A 25,074-nucleotide genomic window follows, 5' to 3' on the forward strand; every position below is an offset into this window, starting at 1 on the left:
GATAACCTCCTTTTGAGTATACACTGAAACTGTGCTAACCTAGGACTCAAACCCAGGATCACATTGCTGGGACCCAGGATCCAAGCCCCTTCACTCTGCAGCATAGCCATAGCCCTGCTTAACTCAATTCACAGGCAGAGGCGAGGCATCGGGGAGGTGTGAGGGAAACACGTGATCTCCCTTGCCCACTGATTTGCTGCTTGGCATCTACTGAGCTTACTCAGTATCACTGCTGAAGCTGGCTGCCTTCACTCTGCTTCCCTCCCTTCCCCCCACTACCCGCAGGCCAGGCCCTCGCTATTATCAAGAGTCAGTTGGAGGTAGCTCATAATTCAGACCAACCCATTCTCTTCTAGGCACAGACCTGTAAGCACACTATCAGCATCCTGGGTTTGTACTGGAGAGTGAGCTGATCCCTTCCTGATAATGTGACGAGAGGGCAGTAATGTTTCTCTACAATGAACCATGGTTGTCGGGCTAAAGGGGCCACATTTGGGGGGCGGGTGCTAGGGACTCTGGGATATGGTTTTGACCCAGGTCTGCATACTGCAATCTGGATGGCAGAGCCTTCAAGCTCAGGTCAAAAAAATTCTTAACCTACCATTGAAATACAAGGTATATGCTTAAGGTTCAGAGTTCACAAACACTAGTCAGTTCACTCGAGTCCCACTAACCCTGGGCTTACTTGCAGTATAGATATACACTACCTACCTCACAATCTTTAATTAAAAAAAACCACCTCCCTAAGTCAGGGGACCCCCATTTTACATATGAAGATGTGAGGCACAGAGTGACCAAGTGAATGCCCAAGGCTACACAGAGAGTCTGTGACAGAGCAGGTAACTGAAACTGAATCAGAGCAGGTAACCAGATGAATGCCCTATCTACTTGCCACTCTTTCACAGGTGGTGGATTAGTTTGTTTTATTTATTTTTTTAAACAAAAATTTGTGGGAAAAAAATCACAAGCACCTTGCTGCCTGAGGCCTTTCCTTCCCCATTACACTACAGGCTAGTAGTGCATCTGGTGGAGGTGCTCTATGATGATGGGAGAGAGCTCTTCTGGTAGCATAACAAAATCACCTCCATGAGAAGTGGTAGCTATGTTGACAGGAGAAACTCTCTCATTGACATAGCACCATCTACATCAGCGCTTAGGTCAGGGTAGCTTATATCGCTCGGGGGTGGCTTATTCACACCCCCAAGTGACATAAGTTATGCCAACGTAAGTGGTATTGTAGACTAAGGCCAAGTGGCTCCAGTCTCAACTCTTCTGGAACAGTGTGTCCCTCTTTGAGGTTGGGGGATGGCTGAGGCTGTCCCCCCAGCCGCTCCTACCCCCAACACTTCTGGAGAAGTGAATTGAGAGGTGAAACTGATGATATAAGTGAATGAAACAAGAAAGACATCTAGGCTGAAAGCATCGTCTCTCCACTCTTCAAAAAGAAAAGCATAGCAAACATCTCTATTCATTTCTGTACTGGCACTGAGGGACGTGTGGGAAACAGAACAGGAAGGATCAGGCAACATGAGTCACCAGCACCTTGTGGCTAAAACTAATTTTTCACACTCGTGTGTTTGGTAGATTGTAAACTGACCTTTCAATATCTGGTAGATTGAATCAGTTCAAAATAGACAGGGTAACAGGAACCAAAGGCATGTTTAGTAAGATTTTCTGTGCCCTATGTTGTAGAAAAATTCATGGCAAAAGAGTAAGAGATCAGATTTTTCAAATTTAGGACTGATTTACATACCCCTAACTTAAATACATAGATGATACCTGGGTAGCAACTTACACATCAGTGCTGTAGATATAAAATTAGTTGTGCACCACCCCAGAAATCGTGGCTTAGAAAATCCATCCTTACTACTTGTTCCAGGATTTCAAAATAATATGAATACTGTTAAATTTGGGACAAATAATCCAGGCAATACTTCCACTTTGCTAGTCTGTGGAATACTGCAACTCTCTACATTTGATTCACTGTTATTTCCTTTTTCTGCGCAAGTCTACTATTACATCTCAGCTTGTGGTATCCCACTTCAAGCAGCATAATGTACTCTTCAGAAAAAACAACCCAGTTTATTCTGAGGAAAATGAATGAAACCCTGTAGACAAAAATGCCAGCAGATGCCTTCCTCAGTGCATTAAAATTTAATGCAAAGAAATGTCATCAGTTCCCCACAAATGTGTTAACTTTTTATTATTATTACAGTCTCAAAATACATTTGAATCTGTTAAAAATATTTTTTTACGGGCATTTGCACTGAATTTGCACCGGCTGTCCTGGTCTCTTACCTACCTCTACAGAATTCTGGGAAATTCAACTTAATCAGAGTAGAGGGTCATTTAAAAATATAGATTGATAAAGGGAATTACATTTTAAAAATGGCCTTCTTTACGGTTTTAAAAAATAATGTGCACATAAACAATATGAAGACTATATTCAAATTGGTTTTCTATTTGTTTTCATCCCTACTCTCTGTTAAGATGCATGTTTCCTAGCTGATAACTAAAGTATTACAATTAAGGCCCGTAAAAACAAAATGTAGAAAATTAAACCAATATTTTTCTAAGCAGAAGTAGCCATTACAGTATATTAAAGACTCCTCTGCAATTTTCCTTTTTAGCATTGATTAGATTATATATCTCCAGCAATTTATAGTCCGAACTATAGTGTTATGAAGTTTGTTGTTCTTTATAAGAACTGCCTTACTAGATCACAACAAAGATCCATTTAACCCAGTGTCCTTTCTCTGAAAATGACTACCATCAGATGCTATTAAAGAACATAAAAGAAATCCTGTGATAGACATTGGAATAACCTGCCCAGGAGAAATTCAACAGCAGCTAGGCTTAAACCCCAATGCATGAGGGTGTGTATCTATTCTAATTTTTTTAATATATCAATTTACATAATGTAACTATGAATTTTCTCATTATACATGCAGATGTCTAATCCTACTGAACTCTTGGACTCAATTAGATCAGTGGCAGTAAGGTCCATAGGTTAATTATGGACTATATGAAAAACTATGTCTGTTTATTAGTTTACTGTTACTGCAATCATTGATAATGTATAGTATGGCTTCTATGTCAGTTTCATATTAAATTAGTGGGTGATTACAATTAGCTTATTAATCTTCTTGTCTCCCAGCAGTCAAATAGTACTTAATCACTGCAGCAGATAAGGAAATAGGTAAACAGAGGTCTGCTGACTAAAATTTCCTATAAATATTATAAAATTATCAATATATTCTTTAAAGAGTGTGGTGGAAACAGCCTGATTAGCAATGTAGAGGAATTTTTTTAAAAACACAAGAAGCTCCAACTTGTGAGAAACAGAAAAATGATAGTAGGAAGGGACACAGAATAAATAATCAAAGAGACTATTTGGCCTGACCTAGTCACAAGAAGAGTTGGAAGAATGGGAAGAGCAAAATTATCCACCGCCCTCCCAGTTTTCATTATAGAGAATTTGCTCTGAACTGTGTAGGGCTCCTCACTTAAGCAGGGAATGTTTTCAAAAGGCAAAGATCACTCAATACAATGATGACCTGAAGTACCTATAGGATGAATTGTCACCAACCAGATTCCATTAGCAGAGGAAACGAAAAGGGAGAGGGAGGAGGGCAGAGAAGGTGTTTGCCCATTGGCCCTTCTGGATCTTTCTTTGACACACTCTGTTTCATTTTGATCGTCTCCACATTTCACAGCAAAGAAGAGCACAGGGTCCAGCAGTTGGCATTATAGGATGGAAATTCCCCTGCACCCCCTTTCTCCCAGTATGGGTTTGGCAGGCAATACTGCTGCAGAAAGTACTTCTTCTCTAGGGTCAGCTCCTACCCATCCAGCCATGGCTCCCTTTGCAAAGTCACAAAGCCTCAAACACATGGAGAGCTGGAGGGAAATATCATTGATCTGCCTGTCATCCAAAAGCCTACGAGAGGCCAAAGCAGCAGGTTTCGGGGGGGGGGGAGGGGGGGAGGAGGGGGAGGGAAAGCAGTAACAGCCCTTAGACTGTCAAAATACCAACAAAAAGATTGAACACAATGCCTATTCTACCAAGCAAGAGTACATATAACCCAAACTCCTCCCTCCCCCACAGTTTAATCCCCAAATGCCGTAGACACCACATTGTCAGACATCAGTTTAGCAATTCACAATTGTTTCCTACCTTGTAAACTCCTCGTGAAGGTTATTCGGTTCTGATGAGTAATATTTAATTCGAAAATGCAAAGTGTACGGAGGTCCAACTGCATACACAAAGATTCAAAACAGAAGTTTACACAGGTTTGGTGATCCCATTGTGGCAGAGCAAGAAAAATTTAACACAAAATAATTATATTTTAAGTCTACTCATCACAGGGACATTTGACTATGTGTCTTAAATTAAAACTTTTTGCAAGAAACAATTATGCACCTGTTGTGGGCATTTTAGTGTGCTACCACTACCAGTATATACAGTAAAGAAGTCATGGCTCCTTTGTCAAGTAAGTGTGTGTTCAAAAATATGCACCTTGCAGTATACTGGGAATGTCACAAAAATAATAATTCAAAATCTGATGGATCTGACAGAGTAGCCTCGCTACTGATGCAGAAGTTCTCAGGCTAAAAACATTCAGCAAATTTGTCTTTGCAGATTTGGGCTACCATCCTGGTGCATGGCTGGGGAGGAGAGAGTAGACCATAGCAAACAGAATGCAAATCACACAGGGCTTTATTATTGAGAACTATCACCTTGAACTGTGCCTAGAAACAGACAGAAAGCCAGTGCAGGTTTTGAAGTATAGTCATAAGGTTAATCAACTTAAAGGCCCAATGGAACAATTAGTCATCACTCTGACCTTCTGCACATCAGAGACAAAACAATTCCACCCAGCTGTCCCTAGAAGTCCAATAACTTATGCCTGGTGAAAGTATATCTTCCAGAAAGGCATTTATTTAGTCTTGCTCTGAAGACACTGAAAAATGGATAATCCACCACTTCTCTATTTAGGTGCTTATATGATAGCAAATTACCACTGGACTTTCTGAATGCCTATTGATCATCCATTCTACTAGGTAGTTGGGAAGCCAAAAGCTGCACTAGTTAAAGCTTTAAAGTTGTCATCAAAGGTAACCCCTAGAAGCTATGTTTGAAAAGTTAAAACTGTAGGTGACAACATTTACTGGTGAGATCTACATCCTCAAGGCACAGACACTTAACACCAACCACTGCAGGTGGAAAAATAAAGACCTAAAATTGCCCAAAGACAATTGAGGACCCCAAATGCAAACCAATTTGGCCAGGAAAGCACATATTGTGCTGAGAGATGGAACTATGGAAACACTCTTCAAGTTGCTTCCCCAGTTCCTTCTCTAGTATGGGTCTGAGCCAGCTTGTTCTCATGAAGTCCCCTATCTGGGCCAGACACCATGAAAGCAGTGAAACAACATCTGTTAAAAATGCCTTTCTGCAGAAAATATTTGAGTCTTCCCTCTGGGATCATTTTGCCTTTTCCTTGGCATATCAGAGAATAAGCACTTGCTCATCATATATATCCAATGACAGAAAAGCAGGCAGAGATGTCACAAAAAGGCAAAGAAGAGTCAAGCATCAGAGCTATCAGTGGCAATAGGCCCTAAATTTCTTCACAATGTAACTTGTTAGTCTCATCCACACATTAAGGGTATGTCTAGACTACATGCCTCTGTCATCAGAGGCATGTAGATTAGGCTACCAGGCATAGGAAAATGAAACCTCATCCCAGGAGGCATACCTGGGTGGTTAACAAATGCCTTTGATGTCGACACCCGCGCGTCCAGACTACCGCGCTGAGCCGACAAACAGCTGATCGGCTCAGCGCGGCAGCCATGTAAATTTAACTGAAGCGGCGATTATTTAAATCGCCGCTTCATTTTCCTATACCTAGTAGCCTCATCTACATGCCTCTGGCGACAGAGGCATGTAGTCTAGACGTACCCTAAGTGGTAAGAATGAAAACATAGTGCCCCGCGCGCCTTGCATAAAAGGGTCACTAGAAGAAAGTGAGCAGCTCTAGTACTTTGAGAGTCCTCAGAATGGAAAGAACAGCGCACTGAAGAAAAACTGTGTCCACTCCTTTCAGATCCTGAAAATTGATCGGTAACATCTTGTGATCAGCCATGTCTCAGGTAGTAGTTAGATCTCATAAAATCAACATGGATACCTGGTCTAATTCCATTGCTAGCAGGCATTTATTGTTCAAGGATACTATTGCTGTCTCCATGTCTACCCAGGCCTGACACCTGACTGATTGGAATCCAGGAAATTGGAGAAGCCAGATAAACACAGATACTTCAAGGGACAATTTACTAAGCCCAGATTGAATCCGAGTTTCAGAGTGGTTGGTATCTTTAGCCTGTCCCAAGGGAAAGAATGAGCAATCTCTGTCAGTAATGGTCTCAGGTAGGGATGTAAGTGATTAGCAGACTAGCTGATAAGCGTATGCTTATTGGACAGTTGACTAGTGACTCAACTAGTTGCTTCCCGCCACCCTTGCTGCCTCTATCAGAGAAAGCCAGCAAGCGGGGGGAGCAGGACCTGGAGCTGTCAGGAGCTTGCTGGCAGGAGCGGGCTTAAAAGCCAGTTCCTCCCCCAGAACCATCTCCACAGCAGGGCGGGGTGGCAGAGGCGTAGCAGGAGAGCAGGTGTGAGCCGGGTATCAGCTGATGCCTGGCTCGTGCCCAGTTCCCCCCGCTGTGCTTATGCTTTTAAAATGTATTAAGAGCTGCCAGCATTCCCTCAACTAGTTGATTAGCTGATTAAATGCCATTTAATCAGTCCCTAATCTCAGGACTTCCCTTCTTGGCATCCACCTGCCACCAAGGGCACAAGTCCTGCTCACAGGAACCCAGACATATTCAGAAACTACGCACATTAAACCAAGTGAAAGTGCAGCATACCAGAGAAGATGCAAGGGAGTCAGGCCATGAAACTAAAAGGTGTTTTGCATCTTCCAACAGGAATTGCTAACCTTCAGTTCCCTTCTGCCACCATTCCAGCCCATTTAATTTAGGGGTTACAGAAAGGGAGACTGCTTCCATAGTCTCTCCTCCCTGCCCTCAATTACTATAAACAGGCATGTAGGAGAAATCAAATAAACTTTTCCAAGCTGATATTTGACTACTGAATCTATTTGCTAAGCTAAGCTCCCCAACCCTGGTTTATGACAACTTAATTCCAGGCAGAGATTTTTCCTTTAACAAGAGGAAGGACTTCTGGAATCCACAAAAGTGGTAAATTAAAAAAACATATTTAAAGAAGAGAGTTCAAGATTGGTCCATTATTTATTGTGGCCCATGCTTTTACACAAAAAGTTTTAGCCAGCCGGCCCTTAAATTGAATCCATTTCTTGAATCTAAGAAATATTCACCCTATTACGGAAACATTTAGTGCCTCACAATCACATTTAAATACTCTAAACTGAATTCTTAGGGGAAGAATAAAATAAACATCTGTACTTGTTGTTACTTACTTTTTATTTGCTTCTTAATTGGTTTAGAATGGTCCAGCCAGTGCTAAAAAAAGAAAGCCTGTGTTTAAAAGTAATTCATTTTCAAAATTTTACTGGTATTTTACTGTCTAATGAGAGCACAAGTTCATTTAAAATAAGGGGTCCCAGCTCTGAAAAGCAAAGGCCCTCCATATATATTTGGGGTTTTTTTTATAGTTTTCACTGAGAAATATGTATTTGCAAACACACACAGAGCTCAGGCACCTATCTTATCAGTGCAAACTGGACTTTAAAAGTTAACACACACCCATGGAAGCTTCCTCCTTCTGAGGCACAACCTGTCTAGCAGTGAAAGGCTGTAAAAACAAACATACAATTCTAGTGGCGTATAGGCTATAAAGGTTTTCATCACACTCTGGGCCAAATACTTTAATTGTTGCTCATGACCCTCTGAATGCAACAGCTTGTCTGGTCCAATCCCATTCAGTGGAGTGTCTACAATACACAGCTCCCTCCACTTCTCTGTCTTCCTCTATCCACACTCTTCTTGCAAGCTCAGAGTTTAAGGCTTGATCCACCCTTAAAACTTTTGCTGGCAGAGCAATGTCAGTTAGGAGTGTGATGTCTTTTTAAACAACATTTTATATCAGGAGAAGCCCTTATGGAGATGGAGGTATATACTGGTCACCTCCCCCCTCCCCACACACACACCTTTTGGTGGTATAGCTTATTTTGATCAGAGAATCAGTATATGCTGTATCACAAAAGCACTCAAACCAATATAAACTCTGGCTACATTAGGATAGTCTGCTTTACTAGAAAACCTTTTCCAGTGCAGATTAGTCCTAAGTTTATACTGTGCCTGTACAGTGCTCAGCATGAATCACTCCTGAATGAGGCATAATATTAAGCAAAAACAGAATCAAAATGAATACTTGGTATTCAACACATTCTCTTCCATTTTTGTAAATACATGTGAAATTAATAAAACTGCAAAACCAACATTTTACTGTGGATGCTTTAATTGAAAGCAAAATTTAAGAAACAGCCAGTTGTAAAAACTGCATTTTAGAAGTCTGCCAACCCACATTCCAAATAGCAAATAAATTCCCTACAGATTAAAAGAGAAACAGAATTATTCTGAATGTGCTTTTACTTCCCTAGTGTTTGCCTAGGCTCCCTTGGGAGAAGTTGTCAATGAAGTCAACTCCTTACAAAATTTAAGAATCACCACCGTAATGGAAATAAAATGTTATGATACTTTGTATACAAATATATTAGGGTATGTCTACACTACCCCGCTAGTTCGAACTAGCGGGGTAATGTAGGCATACCGCACTTGCAAATGAAGCCCGGGATTTGAATTTCCCGGGCTTCATTTGCATAAGCGGGGAGCCGCCATTTTTAAAACCCCGCTGGTTCGAACCCCGTGCAGCGCGGCTACACGGGGCTCGAACTAGGTAGTTCGAGCCCCATGTAGCCACGCTGCACGGGGTTCGAACCAGCGGGGTTTTAAAAATGGCGGCTCCCCGCTTATGCAAATGAAGCCCGGGAAATTCAAATCCCGGGCTTCATTTGCAAGTGCGGTATGCCTACATTACCCTCCTAGTTCGAACTAGGAGGGTAGTGTAGACATACCCTTACATAGCTGTAAATTAATATACACAAATCAATTATTTAACTCTGATTCAGCAACTCTAGATTCTCAAGAAACCAGATAGAGCTATACACGGGAATTATTTCAAATTTCTGAGAAGAAACAAAATTATTCAAGCTTTGCTCTTTTACTGAAATTATAACTTTGAGGGATTTTTTTTAGCCTCTGGAGAAGAGGAGCATTTTACTTCAATGAATGCGCTAGTCAGCAAAATATATCCTCAGCTATATTTGTGAGAGCATTATCCACATTTATCAGTATTCTCAATTCAAGTTAAATATTTACACACAATTCCATTTTAAAGAATTTCTAATATTCAGTTCTATGACTGTTCGATGACTGCAGTTCATCTGGACTTAAAGTGCATATTGAAGCATTTCCAAAAAACTAAGATGACAATTGAGTGTTATAACATAAAAACTAACCATCTTTTCAACATTCAAATGTGCTGAGAAAAGTGCAGAACTTTTTCCCAAATTATCTTCCTTGTGTGTATTGTGAGTGATAAACATGTTTTAGCAGTATTATTATGCTAAACATCCATAACACTACAAATTTTACAAAGAAATGTTTAAGAATCTAACAAGTATCGAAACAGGCCATTACATGAGACTCTAGAGGCCTAAACAGCTAATGTACATTTATAACCATTCATTCCTTCTACATATATAACACCGTAAAAAAATGTAAGATTCTCCAAGGGATAACAAACAACAAACTTTAGGCATCGTTTTACACTTACTCCTTGGAAAAGCAAACTCAGCTGCATGAAAGGCCCAGTACACCATTATTCAGTGCTGACCAAAATAGGGGGCAATTATAGCCCTTATAGAGTCACAAACTGCTATCAACTTAAACCCATTGTTTTGGACAGTTTCTGCAAAAACTGGGCTAAAGTTAGTCATAATCAGTGTCTGGATGTTTCTCCATAGTGATGTTAGTCTTCATACAGGCCTTTGAGCCCAAGTAATTGCCTCTTCCACCCTATTCCTTCCTAGCATCTGCCGTTGTCTGGATAGCTCAGGTGGCCAGGAGCACTTAAAGTGTGTCAAAACCAAAACAAACAAAAATGAACCTTTGCTGCCATAAATGCTGGGAGCACGCCAGGTTTGAGGTCAGAGATTCATATTCCCATGGAATGAAGCCCTAGTTGCTAAGCAAAAAATCAGAAGCACTTATTACTGACATACGAGAGAAATGCCTTATAAGTGGAAGTGAAGATTTTATGGCACCCTTGTTGAGAACCAAAAATTACTAGGCCGTGTTACAAGCTATTGTCTGGAACTCATCATCACTATTCCAGGCTAAAAACAAACACAAAGGGGAAAATTCCAGACGTCTTATTCTATAGCTGCCTGGAGTTGGAAGACTCCACAAGACCTTTTATTGATAACTTCTGCCTCGCCTGAAAAGCTGAGCTCAGGATAAAGAACTTTAAGTTGTGAGAGTCCAAATACATCAAGAAGCAATTGCTTAGAAGGGGTCCTTTGAGGATCATACAAGCCTAGAAAATAGGTAGTGCTCTTTTCCTATCACACTACATTCCTCTACTCCACTTTCGACCATAGGCAAGTTATCAGTGCCCTTGGAAGGTAAGGAAAATTAATCACAATTAAGTTTGGAAATGTATTTTTCTATAGGAAGTTTTAACACAATTTTAATATTTTTATATGGAGAATGTTGAAAGCAAAGAAAAATGGTCACCTGTAGGAATGTAAAAGGTTAACTGGCTAACTGGCACACCTCACCTGTGAGGCTTACTGGTTCTGGTTAACCAGTAAGCGCTGAAGTATTTCATTTTTAGCAATTACATGGTTATCTTTTTACTTGGATTTTTACATCCCTAGTCCCTTGCAGTTTGACAGTTATTTGAGACATCATCACTATTTTGATGTCTTTTATTAATCTCCATCAAGGTAAGTTGTGTGTAACATGGTAGTTTTAGCCCGCTGGACACACTCCCCCCACAAAGGAATATAGCTGGCAGGACACAACCCCCCCGTTTCTCCTCTCAGCTGTAGATTGACTAGTTACTGTTAAGCAAATGCGGTTTAGACAGTTCCTATTAGCTGAGCAAATGTGATTTAAATAGGTCCTGTTATGTTGAAAAGTCCCTTCAATGTTAAATATTTGTTAAAACCATACTGCCTTAATAGGATTAACTGTATCCATGCTTATGAATATGTAACTTGTCAATGTATGCATGAGAAAGCATGAGTGAGAAACCCATTATAAAGCAGCACAGCATGTATTACCTTTTATGGCTAAGGAAAACTCCTGGAAAAGTGCATAAACTGGCGTGACAGGTGGCCAGAGGGGGTTCTTTCCCTTGGAAAAGATGTAACAGCAGCCAAGCTTGGGACTGGACCAGAAGCAGTAGAGCCCTCCTGTGGATCCACAGAGATTCTGGGAACTCTCCATCACCTCATGGACGATCACTGGGGAACCTGTGGCCTGGCCAGTCTTAGTCACCTGTGAAATCAAAACTAACTCTTGCTGCCTGCAGCCTGCCTCTAAACTGCCAGCATGAATGTTATGTGTGTGAATACTGCAGTATTATTAAGAATCTGTACTAATAAACAAGCCTCACTACTGCTCCAGTTCACCCTTTGTCAGGGTTTATTCCTTGGCTGATTTCAAGGGCAGGTAACAGTAGTAACGTTGGTAGTCCTGTTTCATCACTGCATTGCACTAGTGTAAAACTGTAAAAACTTAATGGATATCACCAACTGAAACTGCTTCCAATAGAAATACTCTTGGTTTTTATACCCGTGTAACCATGGTAAATAAGGCCCAGGGCTTTTAGTTTTGAAGGGCCTGGCTGGAATTAGTAGCAATATTCTTTCCAAGGTCAATGAAGACACTATATTGTTTTTATACCAGATCATTTTCATTTGAGAGAAAACTCACTAGATTTTGTAGGAAGGTAAAATGTATTGTTACAGAATATTAGATTTATCCCAAACGATTTCTATTTTTGTCCTCTTTGTTTAAAAAAAACTGGTGCAAAGATGAATTAAGACAATTTCCAATTATTTCCCTGTTTATTTAATCATTACCTCCCTAAAGAAAAGTACGAGTAATTCTTCAATAATGGCAACAGCCAATATTTTCCCAAAATAGAACGGCCATATAAGATAAGATATGCATTTATGTCAAGATACAGCTGATAAACTGTATCCATAGGAACACTCGGAGGATGACGGCAACTCCCAACTGAAGACTAAAAGTTGGTAGAACTGCAGTAGCATGCCTCTTTAGCAACACAGGCTGACAAATACACAACACACCTGTGCTTTGAAAATTCCACTGGCTCCCAATTTGCTTCATAAAAGAATTCAAAGTCCTGGTCTTGATCTACAAAGCCCTCAAAGATGACCTGCAAAGGAAAAAAATTGGGTTTGACCCTTTTTTATTTACTTGTTTTACTGTTATGCATAAAGAAGGCGTGAAAAATGTTTGTTCATGCTCAGTTTCCATCTTCAGACTGTCCTGAATAGCAAGTCTGATTTTGTTGGAAGACTTTTGGAAGTCTCAGAGATACCATCAACAAACTCTCAGCTTTTAGCTGGTGGGGAGGACTGAATGCCCATTAAACATTTTCTTCCTAAGGCTTTGTAAGTATTAACATGAACAAAAAAACAAAGAACTTTAAACCAACAGTCTGAACTAATATCACTTTCTTTCCCAATAAGGCTTTGCTTGAGCGGTATCTCTGGCATTATAATCCTACCATTTCTTCAGTTATCCACACTGTCTTCCACGGTAGACAAGACCTGAATTTCTAAGGTAAAAATACAAGCAACGACTATACAAAAATCAGGCAAGAAATATCCAATTAAAACATTTTCATGCCTTCTTTACAAGTATAAAATAAAATAAAAGAGCACAAACCCTTATTCTTTTCTTCTGAAGGCCACCTTTAATAATTGTCAGGGTACTGAATAGAACTGAGGTCACATTGTTATAGGAACTTTACAAATATATAGTGAGTGATAGATTATGCTCCCAAGAATTTACATAGATTAGAATCTGGTTTCCTCACGGTATGCATCATAGTCTATGACCTCACCAAGACAGCTATAGTCTATCTGGATGATGCAGCTGTAAAGACTTAGGTAGAGAGATTAGATGCTATGTGTCAGAAAGGTAACATTAGATCAGAAGAGACTCTTGGGATCAAATATGAGACATACCTATTTTGAGAACATTTTAACCCAACTATAAATCATGTTTCTACATACCAACAAATTATTGTGGATGTTTCAAGTAATGGGGATGTTAAGGCTCCACTCTACACAGGACAGATTGACTTATCTATATTTATTTTATATGTCTGCAACGTGTTAAAACACTAAAACAAAGATCTGGATTGCAATAATTTTCAATCCAGAAAGTTTTAAAAATTTGGAGAAAAGAAAAGATGTAATAGACAAAGTGAAGTTTGAAATACAGAGTACTAAAACTTCTGTATAGAAGACAAGTTGGAACAGAGAAGTGACCTACAATAGCAGGGGAATCTCTAACAGCAATTATTAATGCAAAGAAAGGTGACAGGACCCGTTAATGTGTATTTTAGTTACAGGAATACAGTATTATAAGAGGTAATTGAGTGACTATAGGGCAGAATCCAGATTTTTCAAAGTACAAAATAAACAATTCCACACCACCTGGATACCCTCCTGTCACAACATCAGTGAAAGCATTGCAGTGGGAAGAGAGAAGTTATGAGTTTTGCCATCATTATGTTGCACATGACTAATATCTGTAGACCAATTATTTGAAAACATAAAGCTTTGCCAAGAGAAATGTAAGGGTTTGGGTTTTCTCTTTTTGCAGTGACAGGCCAGAATGTTGTGGAGGGAAAATAAGTAAGTTAGTGGGGGGAAATATCTGTGTAGTGTTAGTAAGAGTATCATCATTGTGATTGTGCCCATTTCACCTACTGTATTGCTTATATTTGAATGCTTTAAAATAATCTATTAGGAGCCCAACAGCACCAGTCTCTCTCAACACTTTCACTACATGAAAGAATGAGCTAGCATAATAGGACCACACACAATTTCTTCCCAACAGCTAAGGATAGAAAAAAAATATGTTGCCTATGTTGCTGTGTAGTGATAAAATATTAATTTCTTTGTATTTGATAAGAATAATGTATTTGCTTATATCAGTGGTCCCAAACGCGGTGCTCGCGGGCGCCATAGTGCCCGTGGGTGCCATGGTGCCCGCCGGGCCATTTCTGTGCGCCTGCCGAGTGATTGGGGTTGGCCCTGCCCCCAGGTGCACGGCGCAAGGGCCAGGGTGCATGAATGCTTCCAGCTCCGGGCACGCGGCACAGGGGTGGCGCCGGCCCTGGGCACACAGCACATAGACGGTGGCAGCCTTGCCCCCAGGCGCGCGGCACATGATGTTCCAGCCCCGGGCGCGCAGCGTATGGGCGGCCCCACCCCTGGGCACATGGCACAGGAGCGGTGCCAGCTCCAGGCGCACGGTGTATGGGCAGCCCCACCCCTGGGGGTGCAGCAGAGGAGCGACGGCGGGCCCAGGAATGCGGCGCATGGGTGGCGCCGGCACCAGGCACACAGCGTATGGGTGGCCCCGCCCCTGGGTGCCCGGTGCCTGAGCAGCCCCACCCCTGGGCGGTCGGCAGCCCCAAAAGGTTGGGGACCACTGACTTATACGGATAATGTAAGATGTATGATGTCCTTAAGTATTTGTTTCCATATGTTTAAGTACTTGGGTATGATAAATGTGATTAGCAAACAGACTTAACCTCCACTAATTTTATGGTATTGAATTTTCTCAGGATCCTCTCTCCTGCTTATTTTTCCCTTTTTTGTGTAGGTTAATGAAGACAAGAGTATTTGAAAAAACTTTACTGTTAAACTACCAGATTTATTGCTTTACAAGAGGAGCAAAGGCTGAAAGCTAGGCTTGGCATGTTAATCAACTGACCAGTCAATTGGCCACTTCTATTTTGATTACAGTCAATTATTGTCAATAATTACCGAAAGCATACCCTGATGGAAGCAGCATATAATCTCTTTGATTGCATCATGGCTCCATTCTTTCATTGTTTTAGAACTTCATTTCACTGTGTTTTGCATTTTTTTGAGTTAAAATAACTCAGTTAACTAAAGGGTTTTTTTTGTAATTAAGTCTAAATATCTATCTAAACATAAGCCTTTTTTTGCAAAGCATGGAGACTTAGGGCTTATCTTCACTGCCATCAATGTAGTGGCATCTATTTAGAGCATCTAATGAAGACGCAGTACGTTGATGGAAGAGTGCTCTTCTGGACATTATTCCACCACAATGAGAGATGGAAGCTATGTCAGCAGAAGAATTGTTGTCTCTCCACTCTCAACACCCCCCACCCTCCACGTGCACTCCACCAGTATCCCCGCCCCTCAGTCCAATCTCATTACAGAAATCTCATTTGAGACATTTTTTCCACTATGCATCAGGATGAAACTGAGAACTTACATGTTTTTTGTTTGCTTGTTTCGTTCCAAGAGACACTGACCGACTGAGACTCACTCTCTTACCTACCCCAGAGTAGCCATTATTGTGTTTGCAACTCAGTGCTTCTAGTCCCTACTCTGAATAAGGTGGAACTTGGGTCTCCCACATCCCAGTTAAACCCTCTGATCATCAAGCTATTCTAGGGTGTGTGTGTTTCTGGTTTTGAAGAGGAATGCCATTCTAGAGACATGACAAACTGTCTCCATGAAAAGTTTATTCAAACGTTTATGTTCCTGCAAAATATTTTGTTTTTTTCCAAATTGGTGTTTTCCAAACAAAAAACAACATTTAATTGAAATAATCGCTGACCATCTCTAAACTTCCCACATAGGTTTCCCCCAACCAAACTGTCTCCACTTCTAATTTCCCACAGCCTACAGGCACATCTCTAGCAGTCAAATCCAATTTTTGTTTCACTAGGGGTATGTCTAGACTACATGGTTCCGTTGACAGAGCCATGTATACCCGGCATAGTCAATGAAGCAGGGATTTAAATAATCCTCGCTTCATTAAAATAAACATGGCTGCCGCTCTGTGCCGACGATCAGCTGATTCGGCACAGCACAGCAGTCTAGACGCAGATCTATCCGCTGGGGAAGCCTTTGCCGAGCGATCCCTTATGCCTCGTAGGCCAACCAAGTTTGGGAACCACTCTTATGGAGATCTGAAAAACAGGAGGCTTTTACCACCTGAGCTAAAGATCTCAGTTATTGGTCAGTTACAGAAAGACCCTGATTTTCTTCTTAAGTAGAAGTTGGCTAACAGCAGGCAAGAGACTAACAAAAACATACACTGCCAGATCTGGGGTTCTCTGAAATTAAAGGCAGAAAGATCTCAGTGACATCAAAGAAAGCAGGATTGGGTCCATAACTCTCACTGAAATCACTTGGCCATGAACTGTCCACAACACAAACTGTTAAAAGCTTTGCTTAATTTGAACTTATTTTCTTCAAATATCGCTAGTGTACATGCTTTCCAGGAGATTTAACAGCATGGAAAGTTTAAACATCCCGTAACAAGCTGTTCTTTAGCACAGGAATGACAAGGAAACAAAGTTGACCTTTTAAATCAGGGTAACTCTTTTTCTAATAATCATAATCATTTGATTAATTTAATTTTCGTCAAAAGTTGCAGAAAAATTCTTCATTTTCACTCAGAACACAACTGGTAGTTTTTCCAAGCAGTAGTTATAATGAGAACTAAAATAAAGTCTTCTAAGAGAAGCTGATTGCAACTTTAACTAGTAAAAAAGTTACCGTTTCTCCATAATGCATCTTCCTTACACATCTCTTAGAGCATGGGTTCCCAAACTGGGGAGTGTGTGAGGCAACCCAGCCTCTCTTCCTTCCTCCCCCCGTCAATACCCCCCGTCAATAGTTTTGCTGCTATTTTTGTTTTTCGGCCCCGTCAGTTCCTTTCTTTTTTTTTCGCTTCTTAATAATTTCTAAGAATTATTTTTATTGAAACCTGTTATTTAAAAGTGCTATTTAAAAAATGTTTCTTAAATGTTCAGACATCTTTGGACATGATGCTAAAACAAAAAAATGAATCTAAAACTTATCTTAATTATTGTTATGGGAGGTTATTATTCTAAAATATTTCACATAAAATATTAAAGAAAGGGCTGTGAGTCTTGTTCAGTATTAAAATACAGTAATGAACCTCAATTATTAAAACCCCAAACCTTGAAAGCAACATAAACTTAACCATCTTAACATACTTCTGTCACTTTCAAATCACACCTACATATATTACACTGAAAACAAACAGTGTAAAAAAAGGGATTGGATATTCATGTGGAATTCCATATGCTAACATATTATCCATATGATGGTGCTTTACAGGTATAAATTTGAGTCACAAGTTTCTACTTAGCAAAATTAAAGTGTTGGGGCATCAAGAGGAGTTTTGTCCATGTTGCAAGCTGAATCTGAGACAGGAAAATCACATTAAAAATTGTATGAAACAGATAGCCTTTCTCCTCTTACTCCTCCTATAGTTCACATGCCAAAAGGAAAAGAAAATTGTGCATATACATTTTCCCAGTTTAGTACAAACCTCATTAGACTTTTTATTGTACAGCTGCTTTGTTGGTGACTGGCTGATGTCACTCCAGATCAACTTCAATAATATACAACACAACCTTTAATTTCCAGCCATCTATGCCCAAAGGCTTCTGACCTCATCACAAAGATAAGCTGAAAAATGTATAATAAAATAGGCAACATGCCTGATTAAATCCTAAGGTGAGAACAGATTGAAAAATCTCCACCAATGCACATTAAACACAAAATTAAGCGAACAAGAGAAAGTCTTGAGCCTGCACATGACAGGTACCATTGTTATTGTGTATTTAAAAGAGATATATGTGTGTATGAAGTAGTATGGCAGAAGACAATTTCTCAGTCATTGATCCTCAGAAGTTAAGAGCCGGCTTCTTTATCGCCTGTCAAGATTGTACTATAGTATTATCATAAGCCCTTCAGGTAAACACCACATATTCCTTAGAAAGATTAAAGAGGACCAGGGACTAGAACAGCTCTGGGAATTTTCAGTGTGTTGAACCATTACATGTTTAGTTCACCAGTAAAATCCAGCCCGAGGCAGTAGAAAGTAGTTATTCATGAGATATAGGATGAGCAGCTACACAAAGACAGCCAATTTCCTCAGTCTAGTTTTTTAGTGAGTGAACATGTGTTCATATTAAGGATGTTAAAATGCATTTATTAAAGTAAATATCTAACTGCTCAAAATTGCAGTGGTTATACACAGGAGGAAGGAGGAAAGGAACAGTTGGCTCCCTAGGATCCAGTATGCACTGGGAGCAGGTTGTTAAGCTGGCTCCCGCCTGCTTCCCTCCCCTGCTTCTGCCTCTGATATAGAAGCAGTAGTGTGGGAGGAGGAGAGGTTAACTCCACAGGAACTGATGCACCTCTCCCCTCCTGTGTTGTTGCCTCTATATTGGAGACAGCAGCCTGTGTGAGTGAGGAGGGGAGGGAAGGCGGCTCCATGGGACCTGGTGTACACAGGGAGCCAGCTTAACCGATGAGCCCAGGCTCATGGGCTAACCGTGTAAATGCTTACACACTTTCACATCCCTAGTCCATATCAGAGGTCTCAAATGAGACTGGCACACATTCACATAGTTAGGATAGGTCCTGCCTCAAAGAGCTTGCAACACAAAGACAAAAAGTGGGTGAGAAGAAGTGTTAATCTCATCTTTTTATAAATGGGGAATTTAGTCAAACAAATTAAGTGATTTGCCCAATATAAAACAGTAAATCTATAGCAGAGTCAACAACTGCATCTGTTGCATTACCCAAATACTTACCCATTTTGTACTCCGTCCCTCCTAAAATGTAAGATGGTTTCTTACTGTGACCCAAACATCGTTATATATACCATTCAGCACTAGCTGAGGTATTATGCTCCCAGATAAACACTAGCTAGCCTAAGTACTGCTTTGAGTTGTTACTCACTCTCCATTTCTCAAATATTTAGATGTATAAAAGGAAACAAAAAAAGCAACACCATAAAAGCTCCAGAAACAGGAAAAACCCGAATTAAAAAAAAAAACTTGTTAAAAATCTTATTCAAGTTCAAGTTGAACAAACTGGCAATCTTGAAGGAAAAACAAAATACCCAGTAGAAAGAAAGTCTGAAGAAACTGATCTTTGCTTCTCAACTTGTATGATCAGTAACTAACCACTTAGTACTTATTTTGAGGTCTGAGCTCACATTGGTCCACGTGACATGGAACAGGAATGGAGTGTCAGTCCACATCCTTCACAAATAACCAGACACAGACGCATTTCAAGGCCCTGACCCACCACACATTAAAATAAATTAAAAGGCTTCCATGGTCTTCTTTGAGTTATCAGGCCTTGTCTTTATCTTTAGCTAGATATCAAATTCATGGTCCATTTTGCTGAATTTCATGGTCAGAGGATTTTTAAAATGGCAAATTCCATGATTTCAGACATTCAAATCTGAAAATCCACAGTGTAGTAATTGTAGGGGAGCTGGCCTTTGGGTGGGGTCACCTGTATGGGGGTTGCAATATGGTTATCTTTACTTCTGCGCAGCTACTGGCAGCAGCATTGCCTTCAGAGTTGAGCAGCTGGAAAGCTGTGGCTGCTGGCCAGGAATCGTGTTCCTAAAAGTGGAACAACTGCCAGCAGCAGTGCAAAAGTAAGGATGGCATGGTACAGTATTGCCACCCTTACTTTTGTGCTGCAGCCAGAAGAGCTGGGCCCTTAGTCAGCAGCTGCCACTCTCTGGCCATCCAGTTCTGAAAGCAGCAATGCAGAAGTAAGGACAACATGGGTAGTAAAACCACACAAAAGGCATGATTTCATGGGAGGACACCAGATTTCTCGATCCATGACATATTTTGCATGACTGTCAATTTGGTAGAACCCTATCTATAGCACATGTTGTGGACAGAGAATAAAGGCTGTTGGGAGCTCCCATGCTGGCCCCTAAACTCCAATATGCAGAAGAGACATGGATTAAATATTCCTGCCTTTTGTGTGTATTTCTCAGGACAACGACTTGAGTCAGGTGGCAATAACTGGAGTGGACTTTTGTCGACAAAACTATACCTGCGTCTACCCTGCCGCTAGAGTTCTGTCGACATAACGTCGACAGAACTCAGCAGTTTTTTCTATGAGGAATAACGCCTTTTGTCAACAGAGTTCTGTTGACAGAAGGTGTTATTGCATCTACACTGTCCTTTGCGTCTACACTGCAACTTGCTTTGTCGACAGAACTGGATGCAACTTGCTTTGTCAACAGAACTGGATGTAGTCAAGACGCTCTTTGTTGACAGAAGCCTGTAGTCTAGATTTACCGTAAGGGACCACATTTAGTACATGATACTTTTAATTTAACCTCCTGTTCCTGCTTCCTGACAACACCTTTCTTTTAAAATTAAATGAATGAAAAAAAAAGAAATACAAAACAAAAATGTGTATTCTAAGATTATAAACTGCTATTCAGCAGTATGCAAATCTAACGTCACAGATTGTAAAGACCGATGTGCAATTTATTTTCCCTTGTTAATCAAAATAGAGTTCCTTTGGGGAATAGAAGCAAAATTACAGATAGAAATACACTGAACTCCACACTAACCAAATACTAGCACTGCTTCTGTTTGGACTTATGATATGAAAAGGAAACCAACAAGGGTACAAGTGTTTTTCTAGAGCACAAAGGACACTTCAGACAAGGGATGTGACTGTATTCTCTGGATGCTGGGAGGCCTGTGTTACACTGCACAAAGGCAGCTGGCAATCAAAGGTAACAACAGGGGAAAAAAAGTGTTTGGGACCAAGTAATAAGGAAATTATAAATCTCAACAAAAGGTGGGTCAAGATTAGTAATAGGAGAAAAGGGAGTTACTCACCTTGTGCAGTAACGAGTGTTCTTCGAGATGTGTGTCCCCGTGGGTGCTCCACTCTAGGTGAAGGGTTGCCCTGAGCCACAGATCGGAGCTTTGCAAAGCAGTTTCCCCCCTGTTGAGCCACGCATGCTCAGAGGGCGTCTCGAGCCCTTCCCGCCCTCTGCAGCACGTGGCTCAACCCCCTCCCTTTCAGTTCCTCATCTCCGCCCGAGTAATTTACACTCCGTGCAGAGGGGAGGAAGGGAGGGTCGTGGAGCACCCACGGGGACACACATCTCGAAGAACACTCGTTACTGCACAAGGTGAGTAACTCCCTTTTCTTCTTCGAGTAGTGTCCCCGTGGGTGCTCCACTCTAGGTGACTACCAAGCAGTATTCAATATATGGCTGGAGGGAGCCGGAGTCAATGTTTAGCGGTGGTAGAGAGCACCGCTGTAGCTACTGCTGAGTCATGTCTAAGTTGCGGTAGGATTGCATAATGTCTGGCAAAAGTGTGGTCTGAAGACCACGTTGCTGCTCGATAAATATCCCTTAAGGGGACATTGTTCAAAAAGGCTGTAGAAGCGGCCGTGGCTCGAGTGGAATGCGCTCTTGGTGGGCACTGTAGTGGCTTATTGCCCAAGGTATGACACTTGACTATGCATGTCGAGATCCATTTTGAGATTCGTTGTGATGATAGAGGTGTTCCTTTAGAACGTTCAGCGATGGATATAAAAAGCCTTTCGGATTTACGAAATGGTTTTGTTCTTTCCAGGAAGAAGGCGAGAGCCCTCCGAATGTCCAGGGTATGCAGAGTGGCGTCTCTCTGTGATGCATGTGGTTTTGGGAAAAAGGTAGGTAGTACGATGGTTCATTGATATGGAATTCTGTACAGACCTTTGGCAGGAATGTTGGGTGAGGTCTAAGTATGACCCTATCCTTCGTAAAAACTGTGTAGGGGGGTTCTGCCATTAATGCCCCAATTTCACTCACCCGTCTGACGGAAGTGATAGCTAATAAGAAGCAGACTTTCATAAAGAGAAAGGGGAGTGGTACTGTAGCCATAGGCTCAAAAGGAGGTCTCGTGAGTTGGTGGAGAACAAGATTTAGGTCCCATAAGGGAGGTGGTGCCTTATGGGGTGGGTATACATTCTGGAGCCCTTTAAGAAATCTTTTAGTGATAGGATGGGCAAATATGGAGAAGCCATCAATGAAGGTATGGAACGCTGTTATTGCAGAAAGATGGACTCTTAATGAAGAGATTGACAGTCCTGACACTTTAAGGTCCAGAATATAGTCCAAAATCGTATTTAGTGGGGCGATCCGGGGTTCTACCTTGGTTCGCTGGCACCATTGAGAGAATCGTGTCCATTTTTGCAGGTAAGTTTTTCGAGTGGACTGTCTCCTACTGTGGAGGAGGATGTCCTTCACTTGCTGGGAACAGTGATTTTCTATCCCCGAGAACCAGAGAGCAGCCAAGCCTGAAGGTGTAGGGTGTGGAGCTGTGGGTGTAGTATCGTTCCATTGCTCTGAGATATCAGGTCTACACGATGAGGTAGCGGGTAAGGAGGGTGAACCGCTAGTCTGTGCAGGTACGGGTACCAAGTTTGGCGGGACCACGATGGGGCTATTAGGATGACTAGGGCTCCGTCTCTGCAGATCTTGCATAAGGTTTTTGGAATTAGCGGTATGGGGGGGAAGGCATAGTGTAGGGGCGCTGTCCATTTGATTAGAAAGGCATCCCCTAGGGAATGTTTGCCAAGTCCTGCGCGTGAGCAGAACTGGGGGCATTTGGCGTTCTGGGTAGATGCAAAGAGGTCTATGGATGGCCATCCCCATAGGTTGAAGATTGAGTTTGCGACCTCCGTGTGTAACTCCCACTTGTGATCCGAGGTGAAGTTGCGGCTGAGTGAATCTGCTCTGGTGTTGTTCACCCCAGGCAGGTAGGATGCTACCAGGGTGACATGGTTGCAGATGCATGAGTTCCACAGGCGGATAGCTTCCGCACATAGGGAGCGGGAGCGGGCTCCGCCCTGCCTGTTTATATAGAACATTGTGCAGATGTTGTCCGTTAGAATGCGGACCGTCTGATTGGCAATGTTGGAGGCGAAGTGTGCGCAGGCATTCCTTACTGCCCGCAGTTCGAGGAGGTTGATGTGCAGTCGTGCCTCGGATGGGGACCACCTTCCCTGAACCCCTTGATCGTTCATGTGTGCTCCCCAACCAAGGAGGGAAGCATCTGTGGTAATCTGTATAGTGGGTTCGATCTGTTGGAATGGAACACCTGTGAGGAGGTTGTTCGGTATCGTCCACCACCGTAAGGATGCAAGAACGTCTGGTGGAATAGTCACCGTCTTGTTGAGGGAGTGTCGTGATGGTATGTACACACTTGCTATCCAGAGTTGGAAGCACCGGAAATGCAGACGAGCATGGTGGACGACGTAGGTGGTGGAAGCCATGTGGCCCATTAGTCGGAGACAAGTAAGAGCTGTAGTGGTAGGAGTTGTAAACATTACGCTTATAATTTCTTGTATAATTATAAAGCGTTGTCGAGGTAGGTATGCTCGGGCTGTGATTGAGTCCAGACGTGCCCCAATGAATTCTATATTTTGAACTGGGTGCAGTGTTGATTTGTTTTCGTTGAGTAGAAGGCCTAGACGATTGAGGAGGGATGTGGTCGTACTTATCATGGAGGCGGTTTCGGCCTGTGTTGAGCCCTTTAAAAGGCAATCGTCTAGGTAGGGTAATATGATGACATTTTGGCGTCTGAGGTACGCAGCAACAACAGCTAGCACCTTTGAAAATACCCTCGGAGCTGAAGAAAGGCCGAAGGGGAGGACATTGTATTGAAAATGATCCGGGCCGAGAGTAAAGCGTAGATAGCGTCTGTGGGCCGGATGGATAGTTACATGGAAATATGCATCTTGTAGGTCGAGGGCTGCGAACCAGTCCCATTGATCTAGCGCACGAATGATCGTTGTAAGTGTGACCATTTTGAAGCGTTGTTTCCTGAGAAACCTGTTCAGTTTGCGGAGGTCTAATATGGGCCTCCAACCCCCCGTTTTTTTCTCTATCAGGAAATAGTTCGAGTAAAACCCTTTCCCGTGAAACTCTACTGGTACTCTTTCTATGGCTCCGATTGAAAGGAGTCGATCGATCTCTTGTTTTAGTAGAGCCTCGTGAGAGGGGTCCCTGAAAAGGGACGGGGAAGGGGGAAGGGTAGGTGGGGTAGTGGTAAATGGGATAGTGTATCCTACTCGAATTATGTCCAGAACCCAGCGGTCCGATGTTATAGATTCCCACTGTGGGAGGAACGGCCGCAAACGGTGGGTAAACAGATGGCCATGTTGCGTTGTTGCTAGATCGTGAGGGAGGTATCGCAGACCCCCGACCACCACTTCAAATTTGCTGCTTGGAGGACTGGGTAGTTGGTGGGCGGCCTTGATTAGGTCGTCTTCTCTGAGGTCGTTGTCTTGGCCTAGTGTCCTCATAGGGTCTCTGTGGTCGGTTGTATTGCCCATATCTGTAGCGATTGTATGTGTTATATGGAGTGTATCGTCTATGTTTGAAAGGCGGTGTGTACATGCCCAGTGTGCGAAGTGTGGTCTTCGAGTTCTTACTGTTATGTAGCATTTCGTCTGTAGAAGTTGCAAATAATTTTTGTTTATCGAATGGTAAGTCTTCTATCGAATGGGAGGGAGGCATGAATGTTGTTGTCTGCTATAAGTGTCAGACGGTGGCTTAGAGCGCTCTGTAGGAGGGTCAGGAAGACGCCTCTCGCTGTCTGCTACCGGTGCCGGTGCAGAGCTCTGGTCTACGGTCGCGGCCGGTGCCGGCTGTGAATGGGATTTGCTCTGCTGCGGTGCGGAGGGTTTAAGCGGTGCCGTCCCTTTAAGAGGCGCCGGAGCTTTTCGCGGTGCCGGGGCTTGAAGCGGCGCCGCGGTTTGAAGCGGCGCTGGCTTTTCTTTCCGCCCGGGGTTCTCCTTGCGTTCGCGGGACGGCTCCGAAGCAGCGCGCACTGGTCTTGGT

General features: G+C 42.1%; 1 protein-coding gene across 3 annotated transcripts in view; it reads right to left on the reverse strand.

Annotated features, from left to right (window-relative positions):
* EPB41L4B (erythrocyte membrane protein band 4.1 like 4B) overlaps window positions 1-25,074 on the reverse strand; it is a 266,752-nt gene that overhangs the window by 140,853 nt on the left and 100,825 nt on the right. For all 3 annotated transcript variants that reach the window (XM_075921605.2, XM_089776480.1, XM_075921604.2), the window contains exons 3-4: window positions 7,500-7,542; window positions 4,178-4,256 (exon numbers count right to left, since the gene is read on the reverse strand). In XM_075921605.2, the coding sequence (XP_075777720.1) occupies window positions 4,178-4,256; window positions 7,500-7,542 (122 nt within the window). The remainder of the gene's footprint in view (window positions 1-4,177; window positions 4,257-7,499; window positions 7,543-25,074) is intronic.

The sequence above is a fragment of the Pelodiscus sinensis genome, chromosome 2, assembly GCF_052426305.1.
Source record: "Pelodiscus sinensis isolate ZL-2025 chromosome 2, ASM5242630v1, whole genome shotgun sequence".
NCBI classification, from domain to species: Eukaryota; Metazoa; Chordata; order Testudines; family Trionychidae; genus Pelodiscus; species Pelodiscus sinensis.